This window comes from Lobosporangium transversale, assembly GCF_002105155.1.
Source record: "Lobosporangium transversale strain NRRL 3116 chromosome Unknown BCR41scaffold_22, whole genome shotgun sequence".
NCBI lineage: Eukaryota > Fungi > Mortierellomycota > Mortierellomycetes > Mortierellales > Mortierellaceae > Lobosporangium > Lobosporangium transversale.
The window spans coordinates 186,692-214,098 of NW_019029000.1; the positions used below are offsets into that span (position 1 = coordinate 186,692).

Sequence of the window (27,407 nt, forward strand, 5' to 3'; positions counted from 1 at the left end):
AGTCCAGCATTCGTAGAGACATCAGGTGTTGGCGGTGCTCTTGCATATTCAAATACACATTTGCATGATATGTTTATCTCTGCATTTCCAGCACCGCCTAAGCACAGCACAAATAGTTACAACAACAGCAGCATAGCCATTCGTACGTCTATTTCTTCAGACACGTCGTCCATCTCACGATCATCACTGTATTTACTACAAGATCCTATGGCGACACCTCCTATGAGCATACCAACGTCTCCTCCTTTATCAGTGGTAACGACCTCTACGACATCAAACACAAGTGCGAATGCAGCAACGGGGACAGCGATGATAGGGGTAGGATTAGGCATCGATACAGAGCGACGAGAAGAGTCTGCCAAGGGCTTTTCAACAGAAGGTGTTTTAAAGACCAGCAGCAAGCCAACAATAATAACAAGCGGTCTCCATAGACAACGGCGGGTATCTGTCAAAGAAGTGGGTGGTCCTGTTTCAGGTAAGAAAAGAAAATAATATATATTTTTGAGTTTAGAGAGAGAGAGAGGAGGGAAGCACACAGACCACTCAGGACGCGTAAAAGGAAATGGTGGTACAAAAGAAAATCGCAAGAGAGACACGGGTATTTTTTTTTTTTTTTTCCTCCAGTCGAGTCAGTCCAGGAAAGAGAGAAGAAGAAAGGGACAAATATTCCATTCACATGAAAGAAAAAGAAAAGAAGAAAAGAAGGAAAAAAAAAAAAAAAAAAAAAAAAAGAGAGATGCGGAAAGAAATGAAAAAGCGTGCTAAAAGGAGAAAAATGCAGGTGTTGAGAAATCAATGAGCATTGAAGCTCTTTCGCTTTTTTATGGTCTGCATGGTAAATTAACAATTAAGGAGTTGCAAAAGAGACTTAGAAAGCACTAGGGGTTTGTTTTTTTGTTTTATAAGAGATTTTCTAATACAGATTTGTTTTGGAGTTTAAAATATTCATATTCATAATATGTCGAGTGAATGAGCATTGGGATGAGATGGGATGGGATGGGATGGTGTGCAACAGCACCGAACAGGGATTAGCGATTTGTAGCAGATTAAAAAAGATATGCATATGGCTCTTTTTTGAACAAGCCATTCTCTCTTCCGCAAGCTTACCCCGAAAGAAGATGATGGGGAGATAAAGAGAGAGAGAGAGAGAGAGAGAGAGAGAAGAGCATTGAAGTGAGCGAGCAAAAAAAAGTCCTTTCAGGTTTGAAAAAGTTAGTAGAAAAGGGATTGAAGGAGCAAAGAGCGAAAGAGCATTCATTGTTACACTGCCTTTAGGATAAGATGCCCTTTTTACTTTCTTCCCCCCTGCCATCATTACCTATTACCGATCACACCTATCACTACTCACTGCATGTCCTTAGCTCCGTTGTTTATGAGCAACGGTCAATGGCGATGGCAAATGTTTCCCCTTCACCCTCTTTTTTTTTTTTTTTTTTTTTTTTCCCTTCCCTTTTTCTTTTCTTTTTTCTTTTCTTTTTTTTTTTATCTGTTCAGCATTCACATCCCATCCGACGTTATCCACATTTGTATTTTTTTTTATTTTTATTTTACGACGTGACACGAACTCCTTCATAACGATTGACATCCCACACTCATGATCAAACGCCTCAACGACTAATTTATTTCATGACCTTTGGTAATCCATCGTACGCTTTCTATTCCAACGATATCAATCACTCCCTTTTCCTTACCATTCCATTGGATCTAGTTTTATTTTTATATTTATTTTTATTCTTATTTTTATCCAATATTTTGTGATTCAATACATTCCTAAAATAAACATTTTTTTCCCTGGCGACGATCAACGACCCTCTTTTTCTCTACACTTCGACTCTTTTCTTCACAACTTTCTTGTTTTATCCATTCTTCTCCTTCTCTATTCTATCCTATTCTATCCTCTATCCTCTTCTCTCTCTCTCTCTCTCTCTTCTCTTTCACTTTCTCACTCTCACTCTTTCACTTTCTCACTCTCCTTCACTCTCTTGCTTTCTTTTCTTTTCTTTTCTTTTCCTCTTTTTCTCTCTTCAAGTGTTGATACCTTTGCCTCAGATTATTATGTGAGATTCCCTTCCATCTCTCTCTCTTGCCATTCTTATCCTGTCATTACCTTTTTATTTATTTATTTATTTATTTATTATCCATTGAATGTCCTATCCACATCATTCTTATTAAACCATTGGTTCTTTGGATCGGCAACTGGGGAGACAACAATGCTGTGTACAGCATAATTCATAGACAACACGAGATATAAATTACCAGCGATTGTCATTTAGTCAGACCTGTGAATGTGTTGGTCCTTGCTTACTCTTCATAATGTGTATCTTAATGCTCAGCATCGGCGTTTTTTTTTTTTTTTTTTTTTTTTTCTTGGTTGGGTTGTTAATATGATGACATGATCCAAAAATCCCTTCTCTTTCTCCTTTTCTCCTTCCTGCGACGCGGCTGCTGGTGAAACTTTTGTCCATTGCATGTCCTTTTCTTGTTACAAGCGTCAATAGACAAAGAATTTCCGTCCATGACTTGCACAATGCTCTCTTTTCATTTGCTCTTATTCCTCTATCGCTATGGTGCATATCTTTAAACTTATCCTTGATCTTTGCCGACTGACCCAGCCCTCTCTCTCTCTCTTTTTTTTTAAACATCTCACAACTCTCCATCTCTCTATCTCTCTCTCTCTCTCTCTCTCTCTCTCTCTCTCTCTCTTTAGCCTCCACCTCTCCATCTGCCAGTCCTCTTTCTTACACACGACCGCGCATGCCATCCACTCCTAGTGCTTCACACGGTCCAGATGGCCTGGGACTCGAGGACGACGAATATTACCATGTCTCAACACCACAACCTCACTCAGAGTCATCCGTTACTGCACATAACCGTCTCTCCTTCCCCTCCCTAAACGATTACAAAATGCCCCCTACTTTCTCCCCTACACAACCACCAAGCCCTGCTACATTCATCCCCTCACAAAACTACACTCCACTCACGCTCAAGAGTGTACGTGCTGCAAAGTCAAGGAGCAAGCAACTCCAGGAACCCCAGATCGGTGTTGCTACTGGCATCCGTCGCAACTCATTTCCCAAATTATTTCACACCACTTCTGGCCTCATCAATGGACCTGTGCTTCCATCCATAACAGATCTCTCATCAACTACGACAATCGAACCTAGTGAGTCCCATCAGCCCTCTGAAGACCCCTCACTTTCAATACGTCGCCGAGAGCATTCAGCAGTCGCTAGAGCAGGCCACAGTGGAATTCAGGTAATGCCTCGACCAATCTTGAAAGATACTTCTTCCAGGGACAGGATATCAAGGGAGAGCTGGATGTCGGAACCAACTGGCATGACAATGTCCAATTCACATTTCTCAGGAGCAGGAGCCATCTCCAGACCTTCCAGCGCCATGTCTTTTACCCATTCCTCATCCTCACCCGCAGCACCACCCAAGAGCCTCGCCAGGACCAACAGTGCTAAACGACAGTCTAGATTAAGTCGGATGTCCTCTTCACAAGAGTACGATCAGGACACACTGAGTCCACGGGGGCGTCAGGGAAGCATCGGGTATGGTCTAGATCATAAACCTCGGAGACAAAGCGCTGGACCTGGCCATCTCCTGTACACATTTGATGCTATTGTAGGCTTTGAAAGTGAAGAGTATGAAGATAGTGATCTGGATGATCCAGAGCAGCATTCAAGGCGCTTGCAGGAACAATATGCTCTATTACAACAATCACATCGACAGTCCACAACGGATAGCCGTCCTGGTTCTCGTCTGACGATGACTGGAGTAGCTGATTTGTTGATTGCAGACGACAGGCCTTATCTCTCTAAACAGGGACAGCGCAAGTCTCTGGGAGATGAACTCAATGTGCCTCCTGTGCCCGAAAAGAGTGCACAAAGGAAGAGAGTCTCGACCATGGGTTCCGCCACACTACCAACCGTGTCACCAACTCTCAAAGCTGCCTATACGGCCCACAGCAGCACCAGCACCAGCACTAGCATCGTCACACCTATTCCCCAGATACCTGCTGACCAGAGACCTCACGGCTCCATTGACCCCCTCTCACTTTCATTCGAACCACTGTTTGCGCTTAAGGACTCTGGAATAAAAGCTATCAAGGTTGATGGATCTCAACCGTCAGCTTCCCAGGACTTGATTCCGAGCCGATTTTCTGCAGTCTCAGATTCAGACTGGAGCACCGCCATGTCAACAGTAGACCTGAATCAACAGGGTGTCTCCATCCTAGATCTTAGCAAGCGAGAAATGACTGAGATCCCTTCTGATCTTCCATCCAGTACGAGCTCTTTTTTTTTTTTTTTTTTTTTTTTTTTTTTTTTTTTTTTGCATTCACTTGATATTTTGATCATCATGAATATTTATGAAGATGATATATGAGTTTAATATTATCACTGATTTTTTTTTTTTCTTTTCTTTTTTTTTCTTTTTTTTTTTCCTTTCTTAGCTACGACACATCTTCGATTATCTTACAATATGATCAAAATATTTTCACCTATTACAAGTTTGACATGTCTCAATCATTTAGAAGTCCTTGATTTGTGCGATAACCAACTTGAGATCTTACCACCAGAGATTGGTCTGTTGACAAAGCTGAAGGAACTGTATCTGTCCAATAATAAACTTTGGAAGATTCCAGATACTATTCAAAAAATGGCTCGCTTGGAGGTTCTCGACATTCGCAATAACCAATTTTATCTCTTGAGTAAGTCTTTATTTTTTTTTTTTTTTAGTGTTAACGAAGCATGTGGAATTTGGTTTCTAACTGCTCCACTTGCTTACAAACCGTTTTTTTTTTTTTTTTTTTTTTTTTTAAACTATAGCCCCAGCCATTGGACGATTGAAGACATTAAGGCAACTAGATATTCGGAACAATCACCTCAAGTCACTACCAGCCCCAATGTGTATGCTTTCTCAGACGCTTTCGACGTTGTTAGTTGATGGAAACCAATTTGTTCAGCCCTTTTTGGATCTGCTCCAACCACTTATAATGGATGAAAAGTCTTCGTTTGGACAACAGAGTTTCCTTGGTGATGACCCCTATGGAGATCCCCGTAGTAAAAGCCCGGGATCATCGGCTAGCGGAAAGACATCCGTGGCGACATATGAGCCTTGGAGACGGTCCGTTACACCCAACTCGACAAGGCGCTCAGGTGCCGCATCAGGAGCATCCAACATGCTCAAGCGTCGATCCCATGGTGATTTGTTGACTTTGATAGGCATACAGAAGAAGGACGATGGATCGTTTGCAGAGGATATGGGCGCAGTGGATCTGTCACAAAAGTCTGCAGGAACACAAATCGCAGCTACGCTTGGCCCCGATACTAGCAGACCGAGAAGGGAGAGATCTGTGTCAACGTCAACAGTCACTACAGAAAAGACGACAGAGGTTCATACGGAGATTTCAGCCCCAATACCCACTTCATCTGCACACCCCCTGTCTCTCAACAAGTTGCTCAAATCAATCCGAAAGGGCAGCAAGTCTTCCAAGAAGGATAAGGAGAAACAGGATACCACCAGCAGCAAGCGTCATTCCCTTGGCAGTGAGACTGACCCAATAGCCGATACCGATTTAGATATCGCTCTAGAAAGCAATTCAAAGCCCAGTTCTAAAGGCTCGAGCGGAAAACGTTCCGGTAACGGAATCAATCAGTGGGTACGTGAGCGACTGCATAAGAGGACAAGCTCGGGCGAGCTTGGCGCAATGGCTGATAGTCATGGATCGACAGGTTCATTCAATAATGACAGTGCTGCTGATGGACTCGATGGATTCGCTGCTCGGGATTCTGGCTACGGGGCCATTAGCACAAATGGTGCTCCTCAGTTGAGCACGTCTCTTGGAAGTACTCCGGATCTCAGTCAGACATTGCCCCATGGAGGAAGAGGATCTGGTGTACTTGATCATCGCTTCCAGAATAAGAGCACTGGACATCTGCCTTATGGCTCGTCACACTCATCTCGGGATACCCATGATTCACCATCGTTTGATCCAACCCAACGTCAAGAGAAAAACTATCGACATAGCTATATGAGTGTTGAGAGCCAAGCAACGCAAGGAACAGAAAACGACTCGGATGTTGTGGATGCAGATGCAGCTATTGCACAACAACACCAACTTCAACAGCAGCAGCAGCAGCAGCAGCAGCAGCAACAACAACAGCATCGTTTGTCCTCGGTGCATTCACCTACAACTCCTTTACCATCGTCGCCTGTGATCAGTGGCATAAGCACGATAAGCAGTACAAGTACTAGTCCTTATAATTATATTTCTCGATATAACCAGAGTGCTGTCTATATCAAGCCGTTGATGCATTACCTTAAAGATCTTTATGATCTAGATCCTGACTCATCTGAATGGGAGGAAGTCTACGCATGGCGACGTGTCTGGAACGCGGAAAGGACCAGCGCCACGGCTGTAGGGGCGGGGGCGGGGCCAGGGGCAGGAGCAGAGGACAGTACAGGTGAGGTTGCTGAAGAAGAGGGCAATGAGCAGACAGAGAAGCGAGAAAAGGATGAGGAGATTAGGCTCGCCAAGCTTCAAACCCAAGCAGCGAGGAGACGTAGGATTGTGGATGAGATTGTGGCGACAGAGAAAACCTATGTCGAAGGCTTGAAGGGACTTGTGGAGATCTACCTTACACCGGCTCTCCAGGTCATGCCCCCTAGCGACCACAAGGCGGTGTTCTCGAATGCCCAGGCCATCTACACCTTCCACGCGAACCACTTCCTTCCTGAATTGGAGAAGGCACATCATCAAGCTAGGACTGGAGAAAATACCTTGAAGCAGCAGCAGCAGCAGCAGCAGCAGCAGCAGCGGCCTTCTGCCATGAGCCGTACCAGTTCCCTTCCAGCAAATATGAGCAATAAGCGTCCTTCTACTCCTTCTTCTATGGCTCCATCGGCGACTTTACATTCGATTTCTGATGAAGATCAGACAGATGATGTCTCTGCTATTAATGGTCAACAGGATAGTGACACTACTGTAGCTAGTAGCGGCAATGGCACAGATGGGAAAATTGAATCATCCAGCGCCACTATGGAATCGATCAAGCTGGCAGGGGAGGACCGTATCGGAAAGGTGTTTGCAGATCATGTGGCGTACATGAAGATGTACAGTTTCTACATCAATAACTTTGACAATGCGCTCCGAGTCCTTCAAACACAGCTGACACAGGCCAAGTATAAGAAGAAGATGAAGGAGTTTTTGAGACGATGCGCCAAACATCCAAACCACACTCAATTGGGACTCCAGGGCTACTTGCTTCTGCCTGTGCAACGTATTCCACGCTATAAATTGTTGCTGACAGACTTGTTGGAGAACACATGGCCAGATCATGTAGATTACCAGGATATTGCGTCTGCACTAGAGAAGATTTCGTCGCGTGCAGATGAGATGAATGAGCGGAAGCGGCAGTACGAGAATCATGAGAAGGTCCTCTTGATCCAGAATCGGATTATAGGACAGCATAAGGCGCCATTGGTACAACCTCATCGAAAGGTGGTACGCGAAGGAATGTTGCATCTGATCAGGATTGTGACCAGGAATGTGGCAATGGGGGTTGACAATAAGGTCGTGCCAGTAAATGCTCCAATAGTAACAAGCCGTAGCTTGAGCACTGCAGCAAACTTGGTGGATCTTCGTCAGACGACAGTAGCAGCAACTGGGGACCACACGATTCACTACTTGTCGGAAGAAACAGTTGAGAAATCTTTCTTGTTTATCCTGTTCAACGACATCTTGATTCAGTGTAATACTATTGCAGGCAAGAATGCTGGGGGGTCAGGATCAAGTGGTCAGAATGCGAACAATAGCAACAGTACGATCAATCAGAATGGAGGAGCAACATCCATCCATGGCTCTAGTTCCTCTATTGTGGGTGCGAACGCCAACGGAACAGGTGCAGCAGCTTCAGGTAGCTCGGATACAGCAGCCAAGAACTTGGAATTATGCAGAATCCTCCAGCTCGAGTCACGACTTCACCCGGCTGAAGTTATTGGACAAGATGGTAAGTTTTTTTTTAAGTTTTTTTTTTTTTTTTGTCTTGCAATGTCATGTATGCTCTCGGTTAATTTTTGAAACAAAGATCATCGGCCTAACATGCTATAAACTTTTGATTATATCTTTCCAAACGTAGTCCTACGTGTGGTGGATGATACGATGGTGCTTTACCTGACTGGTGATAAGGATGTTATTCAAGCATGGAAGGATGATATTAATTCGCGTTGGTAGACAGAGACAGCAGCCTTTTATTTTTTTCTTAATTTCTTGTATTTAGTGAAAATTATGCACAAAAACTTTTATATTTTTTTTTCTATATACCATCATGTTTTCAACTATTGTTTTTTTCTCTTTCTTAGAAATGTTTTTATTCTTTTTATTTTTTATTTTTTATATCATTAATATTCAATTTTTTTTTTTATTTTTTTTTTTTATTTTTTTTTAACTAAAGCAAATCTTGTGGCAATAATAAGCAATGAAATTTTACAAGAAAAGAGAAGAAAAAAAAAAAAAAACCCTTCATCTAATGTATTTTATCTAATAAATAAACAATAATGATCGATAATTTACATTACAGCTTGATCTTTATGTTTTTGATTTTGCTTTTGCTTTTAGGTGTATGCGCCGCCTCGTGTAAACGTCGTGTAAGATCAAAAAAAAATAAAAAAAAAATAAAAAAAAAAAAAAAAAAAAAAAAGGGCAAAGTTCTCGAATGTTTCTCTGAGATGGCCAGTAAAGCTCCCTCGGGAAGTCTGGGCTAGGAGACAAATATAATATACTGCTCTGAAAGACGCTTAGAGTAACATTCCCCCATTTGTATGACCACACTTCATAGACCTCCCTTTTACGCGTACACAAACAAAGTTATACGCGTCATTTACATCCTACAGCCTCTTTTCGTAATACTTCCCCCTCCCCCTCCCCCTCACCCTCTCCGCCCAACTACCACAAGCATTTATCATCATGTACATCACACGTAGTAGATCGTGTAGACTGGCCGCCCAGCAGAAAGGAGAAGCCAGGGAGGCCAGAGGTAACAACCAGGGATCGGAGACTGTCATCGGAAGAGCTCTGGGGAGGTTGCTGGAGCCTCTGCGCTGCTTACGCTCGGTTCTGGATCCCAGGAGAGACTTTGGAGCGCTGCATTTACCGCCAGGACCAAAGCCACTGTCGGCCTGGGGGGAACGGCAGCTATAAGCCATCAACGACAACGCAGAAGAATAGCTGACGTGATGAAGATAAAGATAAAGATAAAGATAAAGAGGATAGGCTGTCAAGGTGCGTTTGTTTATGCAAAACATGGTACCAACCCATTAAGCGTGGTCTATTCTTTTGGATATACAATAGAAACAAACCAAACCAAACCAAACCAAACCAATCCAAAAAAAAAAAAAAAAAAAAAAAAAAAGAAGAGAAACTTTATGATGTATAAATGTATATATATTATATATATAATAGAAACAAAGAAACTCCGGGGGAAGGGGGGGGAGGGGGGAGGGATTGTAAAGTATAATATATAGCATAAACCAAAAAAGCCTGTTCCAAAAGAGAAGGAGTAAAAGGGAAAAGAGAGCATAAAGCTGAGGTGATTAATGGGTCTTGGCCATGCATGCAAAGTATGGAACGCTTTTCTGGGTTGTGAAAGGTGGAAAGCTCTTTTATTGGCACAGACTGGACCAATGGCGTCAATAGGGTGAGGGCCCAAGAAGGTATATATGTAGCGCAGACACCTTCAACAGACCAACCACTAACGGTCGTGGACAGCCAACTCACCTCTTCCTTCATTCAGTAGTAATATCCACTGCTCCCAATGTAGAGATTTTATTTGACAACGTAATGGGTGCAGATATATAGATAGATATTATATTATATATGTTTATGCAATGCAAAAGAAACAAAACCAGCTTTGACTGGACTGGAGAGTCGAAATGTGGGAAAAAGAAAAGAGTGTTACTGCAAAATGATAAAAATAAAATGGCATTGCATCGCCTTTTTTTTTAAAAAAGTTAAACTTGTCTGGCTGGCTCTAAGAAAGTCAGGAAAGAGTCTTGACTTCTTGACTTTTTGACTTCTTTGGTGCAAAAAAAAAAAAAAAAAAAAAACAAAAAAAAAACTCTGGAAAGAGGATAGTATCCCCGTTCCCTTTGAGATGCCAGAGGTATCCAATTGAATAACTGTGAGGGGGGAGGGTAAATTGCGAGAGGTTTGGTTCGGAACAAATTTGTTTTTTCTATTTGCCGGTGTCTAGGCTGAAATGTCGGATGAATCAATGGTGTCGAATTAAATGATGCAGAGAAAGACTGTTAATCCAATCAGTATGCCCAATGTGTGGATTGTTTTACAATTATAATAATAATAATAACAATAATAATAATAATAATAACAATAATATATAATTTTATTATTACTTTAATCTCATTGTTATTACAGATATGTTAGACATGTATACATGTAGATATTATCTAAACATGCATAGTATAGTAGTACAAGTATGGATGTATAAAATGCCTAGACATCTCGATTTGTGGAGAACGAAACTTGGCTTTTGGCTCTTTGTTATGCTCCACTGAGACGGAGAACGGAGATTTCTTTTTTAGTCCGTGTATTATAAATATGGTGGAGATTTGTCGATCTCTTTTACTTGCTCATTCCAATCCTCTTATAGACTCTCTTGCTCATTCAAAACCCATTGGGGGAGGGGAGAGGTAATGAGCCATTGAGCCATGGGAGAAGGGGGCGGCGGGGGGGGGGGGGGGGGCAAATGATGACCAATTGTGGCACAAACATAGCGCAATGTCATTAGCCCACGGACATGGAAAAAAAAAAAAAAAAAAAAAAAAAAAAGAGTTTTACGCTCAGATTGGTTTTTGCCGCCATTTTGTCTTCAGGGGTTAAGAAAGCAAAAAGAAAAGGCAAAACATGAGAGGAAAGAAAATCAAACAAAGATGGGAAAAGAATAACAACAAATGACAAGAAAAAAAAAAACAATGACAGTAACGAGTAACAAAAAAAAAAAAAAAGGGGGAGGAGAGACCATCATAAGAACTAAACAAACAATCAAAACGAACGAACTATAACAACAACAATTGCAGCCAAGACGAAAGGCGGGTCGCAATAAATTCAATAAATAAATAAAAAAAAAAGCGGGAGAAATTGCAAAGGTAAGGTAGCTGATAATGATGGAAACAATTTCGTCCGATAGGATCGATAGGATTGAACATTACCTTCCCGGCGGAGCAAAAAAAAAAAAAAAAAAAAAAAAAAAAGCGAAATAAAGCATGGTGGATGATGATGAACCAATCTTTTTTTTTTTTTTTTTTTTCTTATTCGCTGCCTCTTCTTGCCTCTTGTTGCCTCTTCTTGCCTCTTCCGGCTTCTTAACTCTCTGTCTTATTATATAATACATATTTAGGTTTATAAACCTTGCTTTGTTGCTTTCTTTTTTTTTTTTTTTTTTTTTTTTATATGCAGTCTAAGCGTCAATGCAAATGGTATATACAAGAGTTTTTGGTTTTTCCCCAATTTATTCTGCCATTAGCAATATGGATCTTGCTCTCGCTCGCTCCATCTCTTTTTCTTTTTTCCGATTTTTTTTTTTTTCTTTCTTCTGAGCATACACTGCATCGCTCCTAGTCCCTATACAGTACGTGATGGTCCCATTATGGGGAGAAAAAAAAGATACTCAGTAAAACTAGTTTGGTTCTTATACGCGTATAGGCAAAGAAAGGCTCCTAGAAAAGAGAGAAAGAGAGAGAGAGAGAGAGAGATGTTTTTTGAACTTTGTTGTACATGCCAGGTCCATTTGGGTCACACAGATTTACATTCAGGCACACATTACACAAGGCTTTTAGGCTTGGACAACATCGTCATCATCATTGTGGTCACACCCGATGTATTTGTTTTTTTGTATACATGTACACATTGTATGCAACAGAGTTGTTGAGCGACAGAGACAAGAAAGAAGAAGAAAAAGAAAAAAAAAAAAAAAAAAAAGGAGTGAAGGGGAGGGGTGAGCCAGAAAAAAAAAAAAAAAAAAAAAAAAACGCGAATAACAAGAGTAATGGGAAGGAGAAGAGATGTTTCTTACCCCCCTTTTCTTTCTTTTTTTTTTTTTTTTTTTTTTTTTTTTGGGGGAGAGAGTAGGGATTGAATGTGCAGGATGATGTTTACAATATAAAAGTAGTATTTAATGAAGAGCATCCAGTATAGAATATAGTAATATAGTAATATAGTAATATAGTAATATAGTAATAATAAACAGTAAAATGATCCTCTGCATCTCCATATGAAATGAAAGACGCGCGCGGTTACGATAGAAAAGAGATGAAGAGAGCGAAGAAAGAGGCCTAGAAAACAAGTTTATGAAGAGCAAATAACAATGATGATAATAATAATAATAATAATGGTAATATAATATAAAAAAAAAAAAAAAAAAAGAAAAAGAATGAGCTTCACGGTGGAATGGGATTGGGTGGAATGGAATGAGAATATGGCGAAGGTCAATGGCATTGAGATTATGCTTGTCGTTGTTGTTGTTGTTGTTGTTGCTGTTGCTGTTGCTGTTGTTGCTGTTGCTGTTGCAGTTGTGGCTATGAATGGAGATGCACAATGGGTCTGCGCCTTTAATTCCCCTGTGATAATCACACCATATAAAAACCAAAAGCCTTTCCTTTTCCTCTTTTCCTCTTTTCCTTTCTCTCTTCTTTACCAATCTCTTTTCTGCCTCCTTTATATTTCTTAACGCGTCTTTATCTTCTTTGCCCGTTCACTAAAAGACAAACAAAAGGAAAAAGAAAAGATCAAAGATCTCCTACTTTCTTTACCTTCTTTTCGCTTCTTGACTCTTTCAGTCTAACGCACTTTTTTTATTTTTTTCGTCATCTCGCTTCTCAACTGCTATACTGCTTCATCCCAACAAAGGAAAAAGAAAATACTGACCCTTTTTTATTTTAATTTTTATTTTTTTTATTTTTTATTTTTATTTTATTTTATTTTTTTGGCTCTCTCTTACTCTTACTCTTACTCTTTTTACTCTTACTCTTTTTACTCTTTACTCTTTTCACTCTTACTCACTTCCAAATCCAAATTCAAATCCAATTTAAATACTCTCTTTTCCCCTTTCCTTTATTTCTTTTCTTTTTTTTTTTTTTTTTTTTTTCTTCTTTTCCTCTTTTTCTCTTTTTAAACAATGTTCACTCAACAACAGACACAGCATCAACCAAAGCTACAGTTCCCAACTCATTATCATCTTCAACAACAACAACTTCAACAACAACAACAACAACACCCCATGGCCATGTCCGTACCCTTCCCACATCATCTCAACAACCCTACCCCCAATAACTCATACGCCGGCACCATCGACCCCGGTCTACTCCAAATGACCATCAACCGCATGGACACATCCCAACTCCAAAACATCAACCCTCTCTTCGGAAACAACCTCAATCATAACCATAACCACAACCATAACCATAACCATAACCATAGCCATAGCCATAGCCATAGCCATAACCATAACCAAAACATCAACGGTCATTCCTCCGCAATGCGCTCCTCCCTTGGCGGAGGCAAACGAAACAGCTCACAGGCCAACATCAAGCAAGAGGCTGGCTCCCCCGACTTTCTAGCCTCCGAAATGGAATTTGGCGAACCCGGAAACATGCTCTCGCCCGGCTCCAGCTCTCCGCTGAACTCTCCCAGGAATGATTTTGACAGTCCCGATGATTTCAACAGTACATCTCATGTAAAGCCCTTGCCCATGAATATCCAACATCAAAACTCCTATGGCGACTCTCCCGGGAACGGTTCACTTTACTCCCCTGTCGAGTCCGATTTCTTCCCCGAGGGTGACTTTAGTCTGCCAACAAGCTCAAGGCCCCTTGATATGAAATTCGGTCGTCATATCCACCCTTCCCTCCCCACCTCCAATCCATTCCATAGCATGTCCATGCCCGTCCCTAGGTCAGACTGGTTCGGTGCCTCTGATGGTCATCCCGTCGGCTCATTCGAGAACCCATCTGGCCTTCAATTTGCTCCTGGCGAGATGCCTGGCATGATGAGCAGTCTCTTTGAAGATGATGCCGATCAAAAGTAAGTGATCTTTTTTTTTTTTTTTTTTTTATTTTTATTTTTATTTTTATTTTTATTTTATTTCATTTATTATTATTATCACTATCACTATCACTATCACTATCATCATTATCACTATCATCATTATTATTACTATTATTATTATTATTATATATATCACTATTTATTTATTTATTTATCATACTATTATGAAGAAAAAAAAAGAAAAAAAAAAAAAAAAAAAAAAAAAAAACGTGGGAGAGATGAAAAGGAAGGGCAAATGAGGAGATTATAGGGGGCAAGTGGATAGTCTTTCTACAACACACGTTTACTGTTTCGGCGAAAAGAAAAAAAAAAAAAAAAAAAAAAAAAAAGGTTTTGTCAATAATAGGGGGTGGTGTCTGTCAGAGAGAGAGAGCACAAACAAAAAATGATGTACGAGTGCATAAGTCAACTAGACTCCGTGCATGATCTTGGACTCCCCTTTATTTTTTGATACATCCAAAAAATGGCTACTTCGTCTACTCTAAAGACACTGACAAAGAAAAAGTGAGGAGTGTTCATGCAAGCTCATGCCCTGGTTTACATTTGTGAACCCCTTTTCAACCCCTTACTTTCTTATTGTTATTGTTTAACATCTTTGTTCCTGTCAAATTACTTTTTACACCCTGGGCTTCAACCATTTCTTTCTTTCGTTGGTGTTTTTATTATTATTTATATATATATAAAAGTGAGTGCGTGTTAGAGTTGAATCCAAACATCTGCTTTTTTCCTTTTTCTGTGGTGGTTTTGACAGCCATGGGTTATCTCCAAGGGTCTACAAACGAAAAAGTACTTTAAAAATTTCAAAAGCGCGCGCAAACAAAAAAAAAAAAAAAAACAAATTAGCAACAAACTGCATTATCAGCAGGATGACGCAAAAGCGCATTGATAATAAAAACAAACAAGAGCCACCGTGGGGTTTGCGCGAATGTAGTCGTGGAAAACAAACATCGTTCTAACGCATGCCTTTTTTTTTGTTTTTTTATTTTTCCTTTCAACTTCAGGGGTATTAGTCGAGCCATGCTCATGAACGAGAAACGACGGAGACGCCGTGAGAGTCACAATGCTGGTAAGGATTTTATCAACTACTAATGCTTTGCTTGAATGTCTGCGCTTTTTTTATTTTTTTTTATTTTTTTCATAATCGAATGCGGAGCTATTATTAAACCTGATATGTACTTCCCCCTATCTTTCTGTCTGCGCCGTTTTATATATATATTTATACATATTTACTTATTTTATTTATTTATTCATTTTTTTTTTTTTTTTTTCTTCTTTTTCCTTTCTCTTCCATCTAGTCGAACGACGAAGACGCGACAACATCAATGAAAAAATTCAGGAGCTCTCAACGCTATTGCCCGACATTTACGTGGACAGTGCCAATAAGCCCAACAAGGGTGTGATTCTACGAAAGTCTGTTGATTATATTCGTCACCTCCAGCAGTTGGTCTCTTCTCAAGCCACCCGGAATCAGGAACTCGAGGCTCAACTCCAAGCAAAGAATCAGTCTCAGTCCCCAACAAGTCAACCTACTACTGACGAAGCCAATAACTCCGGTCCTGGCCCACAGCTCCAGCAAGACTTTGGGATGATGAGGATTGTCGCAGGCAGCAACAGTGGCGGACAAAACTAGCACAACATACATCCTCATGTCAAAAAACAAACAAACAAACAAAAAAAAAAAAAAAAAAAAAAAAAAATACACACTGGCGCCATGATATCTTGTCTCTCTCTCTCTCTCTTTCTCTCGTGCGCGGAATAAATTAAAGGGTGGATGGTATGAGTAGAGGAGACAGAGGCGTTTGCTTGTTCATTTTGCTCGGTCTCGAGAGAAGAAGGGTCAAGAAAGACGATTGTACATACAAGCATGATGGACAGAGTGAAGCAACAAATATGGCATCCAAGCTCAAGTAATAGGCAGACAAACAACAGCAAAAAGAAAAAAGAAAAAAAAAAAAAAAAAAAAAGATAGATGACAGCAAGGAAGCACTCTTGGCGCTTATATGGCTACATCACAAGTTTACCTGTCTACTGGAATATGAGAATCGATACATATCATACCCGACTACGAAATCAAGATTAACAACCAACTTGTATATTTTTTTTTTTTTTTTTTTTCTTATCTTTTCTATTCATCTTTTCTTTTTTTTTTTTTTTTTCTTTCTTTTTTTCTTTTTTTCTTTCTTTCTTTCTTTCTTTCCTTTCTTATGACTGCAACACTATTTTTTTATGAGCTACATTTTTCTTCCCCTCTCTCTTCATCACCAGCATTTTTTTTTTTTTCCTTATTTTCTTCTTCTTCTTCTTCTTCATGAGCTATGCGTTCCTTAGGAGTGTAACATGGCATTTTTATATGCGTTGTGGCGTATCCTTTGTACAATTATTGTTTCCTTATCACTTTTTCTTCAATAAAAAAAAATAAAATAATATCCAAAAAAGAAAAAAAAAGAAAAAAAAAAAAAAAAAAAAAAAGCTTGTTGTTCAGTGTTAGTTGTAGCAATGAATCTTTATTGAACTTGTCTATTCATTCTAGTTGGATGCAATGATCGTTGTGCGTTGTCTTGTAGTTGTGGTGGTAGTAGTGATGGTGTGGCCGTTGTCATTGACTTGAACACTCTTCTTCACCAAAGAGTTTGAAAAGCCATCCAACTCTAAATCCTTCTTCTTCTTCATCATGTCCTTGTCAATAGCAGAAGCAGCAGCAGCAGCAGCAGCAGCCATCTTTTCCAATTTCTCTGCACGTTTCACATACGCCTCGAGACCGATGCCAGAAAAGACAACGGCGACCATCACCCATTGGAGAGGCTTCATTTCATGACCATAGGCCACAACAGACAACAGGATCGTAAACAGCTTCCGAGTGACGGTGACGGTGACGAGGGAGAGGGAGCCATAATGTTCAAGGGTATAAAAGATGAAGCATTGGCCGAGCGCACCACAGAGAGAGAACATGATGATATCCTTGATGATCGCCGGATGGGTCTGACAAAAGTTCAGGGCGTTGATCAACTCGGGATTCCAGGGGTTGAGGAGCCAAAGGCTCATGAAGGTGGACATGAACAGGTTCATGAAACACATCATCTGTTGTCCCGTGACCTTGAACTGATGAAAGATTTGATCCTGAGTCGAATTGGTGACACCGTCAAGGGTCAGGTTGATGGCGACCAAGAAGAGACCATATAGAGAACTGTTGACGGCGCCCTTCTTCTTTGCATGATGATCATCCACCGGAGCGAACAACATGAATCCGGAGACGCCGATGGTGATGAGGGCCACACAGATGTATTTGTAAAGGGGGAACTTGCGACGATAAAGAAGAATGTTCATCAACATGACCGGGATGAGTTTACAGGATTTGGTGAGGATCATGGTCGGATAATCAATATGTTTGAGGGCCGCATAAGAGAACGGGGCGGCGGTGACACCGATCAAGGCCACCTGCATATATTTGAGGACGAGGGGGCGAGAAGGTCTGGGAAGGGAATTCCCCTGGAGCTTGAGATAGATCAGAGCGATCAAGGAGGCAAAGAGAGATTGGATCAAGCCCAAGAAGATGAAGAATTTGAATTTAAGAGCATCTTGACCATAGGGTGTTGTCGACACCTTTTCTTGATAATAGCCCCATGTTAAAAAACATGAATAGATGCTGGAGAACACAAAAGAAAAAAAAAAAAAAAAAAAAAAAAAAGTGTGTCAAGTTATGCATCTTGGAATGCTGAAATGCTGAAATGGTGAAATGTTGAAATGTTTTTTTTTTTTTTTTTTTTTCCTCATTTTAGTTACCCTACTACACAGCCTGCTAACCGCAACATGTCTGTACAATTAGTTAATTAAATAAAATATATATATATGTATATAAAAAAACTAAAGTAAAAAAAAAAAAAAAAAAAAAAAAAAAAATAGAATAGAATAAAAAAAAAAGGGCAAAAGAATTTAGATGGAAAAAGAAGAGGATGAAGAGATGTGAATGCGAAGCAATGATGCAGATCTAGGAGAGAGGAAAAAAAAAGAAGACAGATAATAATGTGTTCCTTAATTTAGCTGCTTAGTGGCAACCAATGAAAGAGCACCAAGACAAGGCAGTCACTGGAATTACTCCATGAGGTGGCAGCTCATGGCTGGCTGGTGTAAACAAAATCAAACAAAATCAAACAAAATCAAACAAAATCAGACAAAATTAAAAAAGAAATGTGGAGAAGAGAGATAGGACAGGGGGATTCTTTTTTTTTTTTTTTTTTTTTTTTTTTTTGATTGATTGATTGACAGATATAGATATAAATATATATGAAGCACAAACATCTTTCTAGACTATTATGGCCGTCATCAAACAAAACATGGCTGGACCTGACTCTGAATTACAGTACTCTCTTTGACACCGGAATGAAGCTCCCTCTCTATTATATATACCATTGTACTTCTCCTTTCCCAGACCTTTGAGAGTTATTATTACAGTATTACTTTGTTACTTCGCCCAGCCACTGCTTGTGTACTGTACTGCTCTCCAATCCAAATGCCCAAGTCCCAAGTGGGTTTGACAGGATCAGCATGTGATGATACAGATATCGATTTTACTAAACCCATGTCATCATTTTTAAAATCTCTGTGGCGATCAATTCAGAGGAAAACATTATACGAAACTAGAGAAAAAAGAATCATGATGTGTCCTTTATGATACCCTATTATTATTATTATTATTATTATTATTATTATTATTATTATTATTATTATTATTATTATTATTATTATTATTATTATTATTGTTATTATTAATATTTGATGGGTTGATGGGTTGATGGGTAAAAAATATTCATGACGTTCACAACTCGAGATCGATTCCAATCCAGGGTCTACAAATTTGGTGCAAGGCTCAACAAATTTCGATCCAATGACCCCCTTTCGTCATACGTGGACCTAAAAAAAAAAAAAAAAAAAAAAAAAAAGCTTTCTCCCTACCCATCTTCCATCAACATTCTTTTCTCATGCCCATAAAAGTTAAAAATTCCATCTTATTCTTTTTTTTTTTTTTTACTTTTTATTCTTGTTCCTTGAGATCATAAAATAAAAATATAAAAAAAAAAAATCAGAGGATTCGCCTTAAATGGATATTTTACTGGGGAACAAGGGTGTTGACCAACTCAATGTACTCCTTCTCAGCTGCCTCCTTGGAGACACCCTTCTTCTGGTCCCAGGCATCCCACTTGGCCTTGCCCTTAATGTCAAACATACCCTAAAGTCACATTATCGTTATTTAAAATAAAAGTTAAAAATTAGTACCTCCATCGTCTTTTCAACCATCATGTACTACTTTGCTTAGTCACAAGAAGCGACTTCCTTACAGGGCGAGCTATGATTTTTAAGGAAAAGGGAAAGGAAAAAAGTAAAAAAAAAAAATGCGTTAGCTATCATCGCTTAAAACACAGACAAGCGAATGAGGTTCATAACACTTTGCTAATAAAAAAATATAAAAATATAAAAAACTAAAACAAATAGAATGGAATTTCAATTACTAGTGGTGTTGTCACCCTCGGTGGCCTGCTTGTAAAGACCATAGAGCTTGAGGAGAGTATCGTTGTCAGGGCTCGTGGTGAGAGTCTTGACTCTGGCAGCGGCAGCTTCGAACTCGGCAGAAGGCTATACCGTATTTCATGAGATGTAAACCTTTTTTTAGCTTACTTTTTTTTTTTTTTTTTTTTTTTTTTTTTGGTTAAAACTGCTGTCGTAGTTAATTCTCATCCAAACAAAGGGTTGGGTTTTCTTTTTTTTTTTTTTTTCCGTTTCCTTGAAACATATGCGTACATGCATACACGCATGCATTCTTAACGACATTAACTAGATTCATATTCCTCTCCTGCGTGCCCTCTTTTTTTTTTTTTTTTTTTTTTTTTTTTTTTGTTTTGTTGTTGTTGTTGTTGTTACTGTTATCATTATTTATCATAAATAACTAGGCATGTTTATGTTTAAGTATTATAAATGTTTGTCGCGTCATATTAATCAAGCTCATGATTGAAATGTTGTTTGATCGTGATAGAGAACATTGTCTTTTTTTTTTTTTTTTTTTTTTCCCCTCTCCTGTGTATTATGCTGTGTACTATGCTGTGTACTATGCTGTGTATGATTACAACATCAAATAAAAAGTACAACTTACCATGTTTGTTAGGAAATGGGAGAAGTGTTGAAGAGGAAAGTGATGAGAAATGGAATGTAAAAAAAAAAAAAAAAAAAAAAGAAGCTTGTGAGAGTTTTTTTTAAATAGGGGAACGGGAACCTCCCGGGGGGACAATTCTGTTTCACACGTGATTTTAACAAGCTCAAGCAAGCGCGCGTGAACGTGAAAAAAGAATTATGAATTTTAATTTATTTTTTGTGACCTCATACCTCATACATAGATTTGTATAATATATATATGCAAGATGTTGAGACCAAAGGCTGGTTCCTTTTTATTAACCCTATTGGCACATGGCAATCTTGGCAATCCTTTTTTTTTTTTTCTTTTCTTTTCTAATCCTATTATTAACCGCCAACTATCTAACTATCTATTCACGCGCGTCATCCCGATCACCCACCACCATTAGGTTTAAAAAAAAAAAAAAAACCCCTCTCACGCTCATACTCCTTCCTCTCACAAGCATTAATTATATAATTTCACTCCAATTTTTTTTTTTTTTTTTTTTTTTTTTTTTTGGAAAAATATCATTATATTAATTATTGTGAACCATGACGAACCATTGATCTCTCTTGGCCACTTTTCTTTTTTTAAATGTCTATGCTAAATATGCTTGCAAAAATCTAACTAACCGAACAATTTTTTTTTTTTTTTTTTTTTTTTTTTTTTTTACCGCAAGACACGCATAGCCATTTCAAATCCAAGGAAGGTGACAGCATTGGCTGGAGCAGCGCGAAGAATGCAAGGCGCGAACCCCTTAAAGAAGCCTGCAATGCCTTCCTTTGCCATCGTCTGACGGGCGCAATCAAATGCTGAAGAGTATTGACGAGTGGTTGAGGTGAATCCATCCGTCTGTAACTTGGACTTGATCACATCAATAGGGTACACAGTCGTCCTAGTAGTGAGAATAGTATCATCCATTAGTCTTTAAGAGCCACGAAATAAAACACAGAAAGAAAGAAAGAAAGAAACAAAGAAACAAAGAAAGAAAGAAATAAAGAAAAAAAAAAAAAAAAAGGCTTACCACATGGCATATCCAGCACAAGCACCGTATGCAACCACTTTAATAGTGCTCAACTCATTACGTGCCTTGTTCTCAAGACGCATGGCACGCTGAACCAAATATTCATATGCTGCAAAGTAAGCACCATAACCCTGGAACTCCCTCACCATCGTCACAGCCTGACCCTTATAAAGCCCACGGAGACCATACTGAGCATAGATCTTTTGTACAGCATCCACAGGTCCTGTGAAATAAAGTGCATTCTTAGTTGCGTTCGGAACAACCGCTGCTGATTCTGCTGCTGCAGTCTTGATAACTTGATTAGCTGCGGACGAGTTTCCGGCAGAGATAGCAGCAGCAGCAGCAGCAGCAGCAGCCTTCTCAGATGTAGCGCCTGTAATAGCCTTGACAGAAGCACCAGCAGATCCAGTCTGGACCTGAAGACGGGTACGGATATGTTCCACAGGACCAGAGACCACAGAATTGGTGATACCACTAGCAGCTCCTGCTAAATAGAGCTGTGAATTGCTGAGGAACCCATTGGCGTGAGGTCCATTCAAATCATGGTAATAACGCTTCATCGCCTCCAGAGTCACAAACTGGATCGAAACACAGGCACCTACTCCGACCAAAGGTGTCGTTGTTCCCTTGTAAAAGCCCCTGATCCCTTCCTTTGATAACGTCTTCTTCACACAGTCCAAAGTCCCCGAATAGAGTGGTGCCTGGCCAGGCATAGGAGCCGGCATTGTTTGCAGGCGCTTTGATAAAGAAGAGACGAAGAGATGAGTAAGAAAAGGGTTAGCTTGAAGAGAAAACGGAGGTATATGGAGAAAGGATAGCCCAATTGCCATAGTGATATAGTAATGACAACCATTAACCACATAAAAATAAAAATAAAAATAACTCCGTATCTACGTATACAATCTTTTTTCAGTCTTTTAAAAGAGTATGAAGAGTCATCGATGGCTCATTGAATGACCCTTGTCTGTGTAAATCGTATTGGCTTCCACTGCTGAGCAATCCCTTTATTTTTTATCTTATTTTTGTTGGGGAAAGGGCTTCATTGTCCTGAACTGGTATGTATCTGTCCACCATTGATTCCTTACCACTTTAACGGTATCGAAAGGCTATAGAAGATTTCAAATTGACAACAACAACAACAACAACAACAAAAAAAAAAAAAAAAAAAAAAAAATTAGTAAAGAAAAAAAGGTACTAGACATATATAGAAATCCAATCAGCAATGCGATGCACCACAATGGAAGCTCAAAGTCTGGCATGGAGTTTTCAACCTGGTCTCCATTTGTTCTTTCAGACCCAATAACCAGATTCTTCTTATTTTCCTCACCTGTCCTACAAAGACTTGAAGGAAACCTCCGATCGTACCGCTAGCACAATCCTTGACAGCTCGCATAGAATCGTTCGACATGTTGTGTTATATGAAATTTAAAATAAAATAAAGTTGGCAGAGGAAATAAGATAAAAATGAATGGTGTAATAACTCTACAAAAAAAAAAAAAAAAAAAAAAAAATAGAAAGAAAGAAAGAAAGAAAGAAAGGTGGAGTGGGGAGGAAGGGAAAAAGAGAACGGATGAGAGAATTAAAGAGAGATAAACCGACAGACCAAAAAAAAAAAAAAAAAAAAAAAAAAAAAAAAGAATAGAAAGTAAACGAACGGAAGATTAGGAATAAAAGTCGGACGATCCCTTTTTTTTTTTTTTTTTTTTTTTTTTTTGGCACGGTGGAACTGTGTGTTTTGGCCAGACACCAAACGTGACTCTTTCATTGTCCACACACCACACAACCAATCAAAATGATTTATCCAACACCATCCTGAGGTTCTGAGATTCAAAAAACACAAAAGAGCGGGCACTGGCATGGTTCATCAAAGCACGGATGTTGCTGTGGGCATTGTCATAGCATTTATATGTATATATAAATTCATATTTATATACAAACACATATACATGTATATATCTATATACATATTATATAATGATAAATGTATATGTTTCCACGGCTATTGTTCTAATGTTCGTAGTGCCCAAACTCTAAAATCGCACAGAAACAGGAGTTGACTAATGAAATTAACGATCACTCCAGAATATGAATACCACAAGCAGCAACCAACCCTCCATATCACACACTCGTATCCCCTCATCGTGTTCAGATCCCTCACAGTCTTCTGCTTGCTCTTCATTATGATTTTCATCATAATGGTCTTCATCATACCAATTGTTTTCAAACTCAAAATCCTCAGCTTGGACAATATTTTCATTTGTTGCCTCAATACTTCCCATCGCATCTCCGGATCCATCCTCCTCTTCTCCTTCCTTTTCTTCCTCTTCTTCTCCCACCTCCTCTTTGGCTCGCTCCTCTTCTGGCGTTCCTCCATTTCCTCTTTCAAACTGGGCATATTTCCTGATCACAAATTCAATGTTGATGATATGGGTTTGCGCTGTATGGGCAAATAGCCTGTGCCTGCTTTCTTCCAGCACGTGCTGTAAATCACGCCCTTTCTCTTCAGGCTTAGATCACGTCTCATCTCGGTCCGGTCCTTCCTTTTTCTACAGTGAACACCAACTCTCGCGCTTCAAACTTTCTTTCTTTCCCTTCCAAACTCAACACTCAACACTTCATACACATTTATTTCATCAAATCACATTTATCTAGGATGTCTCTCACTTTCACTGCTCAAGAACTTTCCCAGTACGACGGCACCAAAGCTGATGCCCCCATTTACGTCGCTGTCAAGGGAACTGTCTTCGATGTCTCTTCCAAGAAGGAAATGTATGCCCCTGGAGGAAAATACCACGTCTTTGCTGGAAAAGATGCATCCAAGGTACAAAAGAAAACAAAAAAAAAAAAAAAAGACCCATCTCCTTCCTCTTCTCAGCCAACTCAAAGATCGCATGAGTTTTTGAATTGAATCCTTTCGTCCTCATGCAACATCATGACGAGAATTGTCCTTTTTATTTATTTTACTTTATTTTTCATTCATAGGCCCTTGGGAAAAGCTCCGTCGATCCTGCAGACTGCACTGCAGACTACAGTGAATTGGATGAGAAGGAGGTAAAAAAAAAAAAAAAAACCATTATCAATATGATGTGTTGATCAATACGCCAACTTTTTTTCCTCCTCTTTTTCTTTTGCATTGTCTCCATAGCTCAAGGTTTTGAATGACTGGGTTGCTTTCTTCGAGAAGCGTTACCCTATTGTTGGCAAGACAGCGTAAACCATTCCATCACTCTACAACATAATCAGTAAATAAAGAAGAGAAAAAAAACTTTTCTGACTATTTTGTCCAATTTGAACTATCTAAAAGATGCCAAAGCCCTTCCTTTGTTCTTTTGTCCCGCAGAAAAGACGCGATTAGACATCACATGCCATACGCATAAAAAAAAAAAAAAAAAATTCTCAAGTTGTACAAACACATCTGCAGAAAGATTTCTGGATGAGGGATAGGCGTCTTGTGACGATGCTACGGCTTTCAACAACACCCCTTTACCATTCTTAAGGTGATTCATTAGGCATAACTGTGTCTCTTCATGATTTCATGATAAAAAAAAAATGTTTGGTTGAATATTTCTTTGTATCGGTATCTTTGCTCCCTAATCTGAGAATTTTTTTTTTTTTTTTTTTTTTTTTTTTTTTATTTTCCTTCGTGATAAACTAGCACAGACCTTGGCGTTATTAAATTTATATATGATTATGTACAAAGCTAAAAACAAAGTAAAAAAGCAACTCAACGATCGAAGAAGAAAAAAAAAAAAAAAAAAAAAAAAAAATACAAATGATTACATTGAGAAGAAGAAAATTAATGTCCAAAAAGAAATCCGTCCTCGAAATTATTTTGACTGCGTAGTTTTTGAGCATTCAATTTCCAGATCTGCTCCTTCTCTTTCTGCAATGCTAGTGATTGACGACGTGGCGACGCTGCTGGCGAAGATACATTGGAGATAGGAGAAGACATCTCTGCATCGTCTGCAGTAGTTGTTGATGGTGATGAAGATGATAATGATAGAAGAGCCTCAAATGGGTCAACAAGCAATTCCGATAAATCTTCTTCAGGATCCTTGGCTCCTGTCAGGAACTTGATTTGAGCCCTGCTTCGACTTCTTATACTATTGGCATGCTCAATGGAGGACACCGGCTTGGTAATGACTGAGGCTGGGTCTTCTTCTGTTAAGGATGGTGACATTGGCGATGAAGGTGATGGTATAGAGGACGAGCGTGGATGATCTGGTTTTACTTGTGATTGAGGTTGAGGCTGGGATTGGATAGTATCTGAAGGCGAAGGGGTGAAATAAGTCTCTTTAGTTGAATGCAGCGCAGGGGGACTAGATGGTGGTGTGACCAACACGTTGGCGAAGGAAGAAGGCGCAGTAATGTTGCTGTTATTAATATTGCTGCCATTATCTGACACAATTGTGGTAGGGCCATTTCTTGACGCATTACTCTCAGCTTTGGTGCTACTATAATTGTTGCTGTTGCTGTTGCTATTGTTATTGCTGTAATGGCTGTTATTGATATTGCTAGTCCTTTGGACCTGATATGGCTGACTTTCACTTCTAGTTCTACTGGTTTGCTGTGTTGACGCTGCTGAGGCAAAATCCGAGATAGATGACGATTGCTGCTGCTGCAATGGCGATGGTGGCGACAGAGACGGTGTTGAAAACAATGAAGGCATAGTATGGCGCTTGGCTCTGTTGTTTTTCCTGCTAGAGGAAGATGGTAGCGAAAACATACCGGGACTGATCGTGGACTCTGTGGACAACAAAGCCTTCACTTTTTCGGGTGGAGTATTGATGATCGTATCAAAATAATCCTCATTCGTATCCTTCAAATCATCATTAAGGCTTTTCTCGAGAGGCGTTGGTGGCAAAAACATGCCTGTTTCGTTAACAGTGCTCAACGGAAAGATTTGTTTAGCCTGCTCCTTCCAATCCCTCTCTGCTGCCTTACTCATGGATGACCGCCGCCTTGAGCTGGCAGTAGGGAAGAGAGAAACAACGCTTGACGAGGATAGGAGCAAGGATGAAGAAGAAGAAGAAAGCGATGATGATGGTGCTCTAGAAGTGCTGATATCATTCCTTGCTGTGCCACTGTTGCTAACCGGGACTGCAACACGGAAGTTCGGCGATGAGATCTGAGCAATACTATGTCTCTTCAAAGAAGTAGACGTAAAAATGGTTCTTATGGATGACAATCCACCCCGTGAGTTCGTAGCCGAGTCTACCATTGGTGACGGAGCAACGACTTGTGCAGTCGACATGGGTATTTATATGAATCTGAGTAGATATGGATGTATTGCTGTGTATGTGCTTTTATGCAAAATATAAAATAAGAAGGGAAAAAAAGCAAGCAAGGATCAAAAAGATAAAAGACGGTTAGATCAAAGGAAAAAAAAAAAAAAAAAAAAAAAAAAAAAAGAAAGAAAAGAAAAGAAATGAGTAGCAGTTGAGATGGTTATATCTTATTTATGTCATATTCTTCTGCAAAGGCGCATTGTGGCAGAGAATTTTAAAGAGATGTGGTCAAGAAAAAAAGGGGGAGGGCCAAGAGACAGGCGCGATTTGGTTCGGGGGGCAAAAAAAAATGAAATAAAAAACGTCGTGAGGTAATTCCAAAGAAAGTGCTAAAGGCCTGATCTACATCTTGAGAGATAGGGGAGGTGAGAGCAGCTGTTACTGAATTGAATGATGAAAGGAAAAAAGGGGTAGAATAAAAGTGCTCGTGGGCAAAGGTCAGCAGACAATGAATGAATGAATGATACGAACAAACCCATGAAGGAAGAGAGCAAGGAGCAAGAATGGAATGTTTACAAACAAGGGAGAAGCGTGGCAGTTTATACGCGTTTTTTTTTTTTTTTTTTTTTTTGAAAAGAAAAAATATCCTTCTTCAGAGGTTTCTATACTTCGTTGTTATTGATCCCTTCAATTGATGAAAAGAAAAGTGTGTTCTAACGGGTTCTAGCAAACTAAACTTTACATTTGTTGCAATAAACAATGACGACCAATTTGAAAAAGAAGGTTGAACTGAGCGGGTGAATGGTGCATGCACAACGCCTCTCTGCATAAAACTAATTGAATACATGACGAGTATGGAGATAAAATATT

At 39.5% G+C, this 27,407-nt stretch overlaps 9 protein-coding genes across 9 annotated transcripts; 4 read left to right on the top strand and 5 right to left on the bottom strand.

The window, feature by feature from the left end:
- Positions 1-836: 836 nt before the first annotated feature.
- BCR41DRAFT_355030 (hypothetical protein) lies at positions 837-1,358 on the bottom strand. The gene has a single exon (XM_022024437.1). It carries the CDS (start codon positions 1,313-1,315, stop codon positions 914-916), a length of 402 nt encoding a protein of 133 aa, XP_021880598.1. The 5' UTR covers positions 1,316-1,358; the 3' UTR covers positions 837-913.
- A 3,127-nt stretch (positions 1,359-4,485) lies between these two features.
- BCR41DRAFT_307126 (hypothetical protein) lies at positions 4,486-4,906 on the top strand (the record flags this gene model as incomplete). Its single annotated transcript, XM_022020851.1, has 2 exons — positions 4,486-4,714; positions 4,833-4,906. Coding segments are annotated over 2 exons (303 nt in total), but the record flags the coding sequence as incomplete, so codon positions are not given.
- A 1,542-nt stretch (positions 4,907-6,448) lies between these two features.
- On the top strand, positions 6,449-8,343 carry BCR41DRAFT_355031 (Dbl homology domain-containing protein). Its single transcript, XM_022024438.1, has 2 exons — positions 6,449-8,015; positions 8,145-8,343. Exons 1-2 carry the CDS (start codon positions 6,665-6,667, stop codon positions 8,237-8,239), a joined length of 1,446 nt encoding a protein of 481 aa, XP_021880600.1. The 5' UTR covers positions 6,449-6,664; the 3' UTR covers positions 8,240-8,343.
- A 4,785-nt stretch (positions 8,344-13,128) lies between these two features.
- Positions 13,129-15,945, top strand: BCR41DRAFT_89320 (helix-loop-helix DNA-binding domain-domain-containing protein). The gene is made up of 3 exons (XM_022031068.1): positions 13,129-14,101; positions 15,136-15,191; positions 15,421-15,945. Exons 1-3 carry the CDS (start codon positions 13,197-13,199, stop codon positions 15,753-15,755), a joined length of 1,296 nt encoding a protein of 431 aa, XP_021880601.1. The 5' UTR covers positions 13,129-13,196; the 3' UTR covers positions 15,756-15,945.
- A 663-nt stretch (positions 15,946-16,608) lies between these two features.
- Positions 16,609-17,987, bottom strand: BCR41DRAFT_337430 (UAA transporter). Its single transcript, XM_022022073.1, has 2 exons — positions 17,906-17,987; positions 16,609-17,768 (listed from the first exon to the last, which is right to left on the bottom strand). The coding sequence occupies exons 1-2, from the start codon at positions 17,932-17,934 to the stop codon at positions 16,652-16,654; spliced, it is 1,146 nt and encodes a 381-aa protein (XP_021880602.1). The 5' UTR covers positions 17,935-17,987; the 3' UTR covers positions 16,609-16,651.
- Positions 17,988-18,969: 982 nt separating this feature from the next.
- Positions 18,970-20,270, bottom strand: BCR41DRAFT_371343 (acyl CoA binding protein-domain-containing protein; the record flags this gene model as incomplete). Its single annotated transcript, XM_022026596.1, has 6 exons — positions 18,970-19,033; positions 19,152-19,166; positions 19,234-19,349; positions 19,459-19,466; positions 19,630-19,753; positions 20,268-20,270. The coding sequence occupies 6 exons, from the start codon at positions 20,268-20,270 to the stop codon at positions 18,970-18,972; spliced, it is 330 nt and encodes a 109-aa protein (XP_021880603.1).
- Positions 20,271-20,954: 684 nt separating this feature from the next.
- BCR41DRAFT_323585 (mitochondrial carrier domain-containing protein) lies at positions 20,955-22,805 on the bottom strand (the record flags this gene model as incomplete). The annotated part of the gene is made up of 4 exons (XM_022021521.1): positions 22,637-22,805; positions 22,395-22,415; positions 21,310-22,046; positions 20,955-21,180 (listed from the first exon to the last, which is right to left on the bottom strand). The coding sequence occupies exons 1-4, from the start codon at positions 22,715-22,717 to the stop codon at positions 20,955-20,957; spliced, it is 1,065 nt and encodes a 354-aa protein (XP_021880604.1). The 5' UTR covers positions 22,718-22,805.
- Positions 22,806-23,974: 1,169 nt separating this feature from the next.
- Positions 23,975-24,514, top strand: BCR41DRAFT_288215 (cytochrome b5-like heme/steroid binding domain-containing protein; the record flags this gene model as incomplete). Its single annotated transcript, XM_022020304.1, has 3 exons — positions 23,975-24,130; positions 24,292-24,360; positions 24,455-24,514. Coding segments are annotated over 3 exons (285 nt in total), but the record flags the coding sequence as incomplete, so codon positions are not given.
- Positions 24,515-25,084: 570 nt separating this feature from the next.
- BCR41DRAFT_355036 (hypothetical protein) lies at positions 25,085-26,677 on the bottom strand. The gene has a single exon (XM_022024439.1). It carries the CDS (start codon positions 26,561-26,563, stop codon positions 25,106-25,108), a length of 1,458 nt encoding a protein of 485 aa, XP_021880606.1. The 5' UTR covers positions 26,564-26,677; the 3' UTR covers positions 25,085-25,105.
- Between the last annotated feature and the right edge of the window lie 730 nt (positions 26,678-27,407).

What these genes read in the sequence shown, in the direction of transcription:
- BCR41DRAFT_355030 (XM_022024437.1), bottom strand. Translation starts at nt 1,315, where the DNA reads ATGATGGCAGGGGGGAAGAAAGTAAAAAGGGCATCTTATCCTAAAGGC.
- BCR41DRAFT_355031 (XM_022024438.1), top strand. Translation starts at nt 6,665, where the DNA reads ATGCCCCCTAGCGACCACAAGGCGGTGTTCTCGAATGCCCAGGCCATC. An exon ending in TGAAGTTATTGGACAAGATG is followed by an intron (nt 8,016 to 8,144) that starts GTAAGTTTTTTT and finishes TTCCAAACGTAG; the next exon opens with TCCTACGTGTGGTGGATGAT.
- BCR41DRAFT_337430 (XM_022022073.1), bottom strand. Translation starts at nt 17,934, where the DNA reads ATGTTGCGGTTAGCAGGCTGTGTAGTAGG. An exon ending in TTAGCAGGCTGTGTAGTAGG is followed by an intron (nt 17,769 to 17,905) that starts GTAACTAAAATG and finishes TGTGTTCTCCAG; the next exon opens with CATCTATTCATGTTTTTTAA.
- BCR41DRAFT_89320 (XM_022031068.1), top strand. Translation starts at nt 13,197, where the DNA reads ATGTTCACTCAACAACAGACACAGCATCAACCAAAGCTACAGTTCCCA. An exon ending in GAAGATGATGCCGATCAAAA is followed by an intron (nt 14,102 to 15,135) that starts GTAAGTGATCTT and finishes CAGGGGTATTAG; the next exon opens with TCGAGCCATGCTCATGAACG. An exon ending in CCGTGAGAGTCACAATGCTG is followed by an intron (nt 15,192 to 15,420) that starts GTAAGGATTTTA and finishes TCTTCCATCTAG; the next exon opens with TCGAACGACGAAGACGCGAC.
- BCR41DRAFT_355036 (XM_022024439.1), bottom strand. Translation starts at nt 26,563, where the DNA reads ATGTCGACTGCACAAGTCGTTGCTCCGTCACCAATGGTAGACTCGGCT.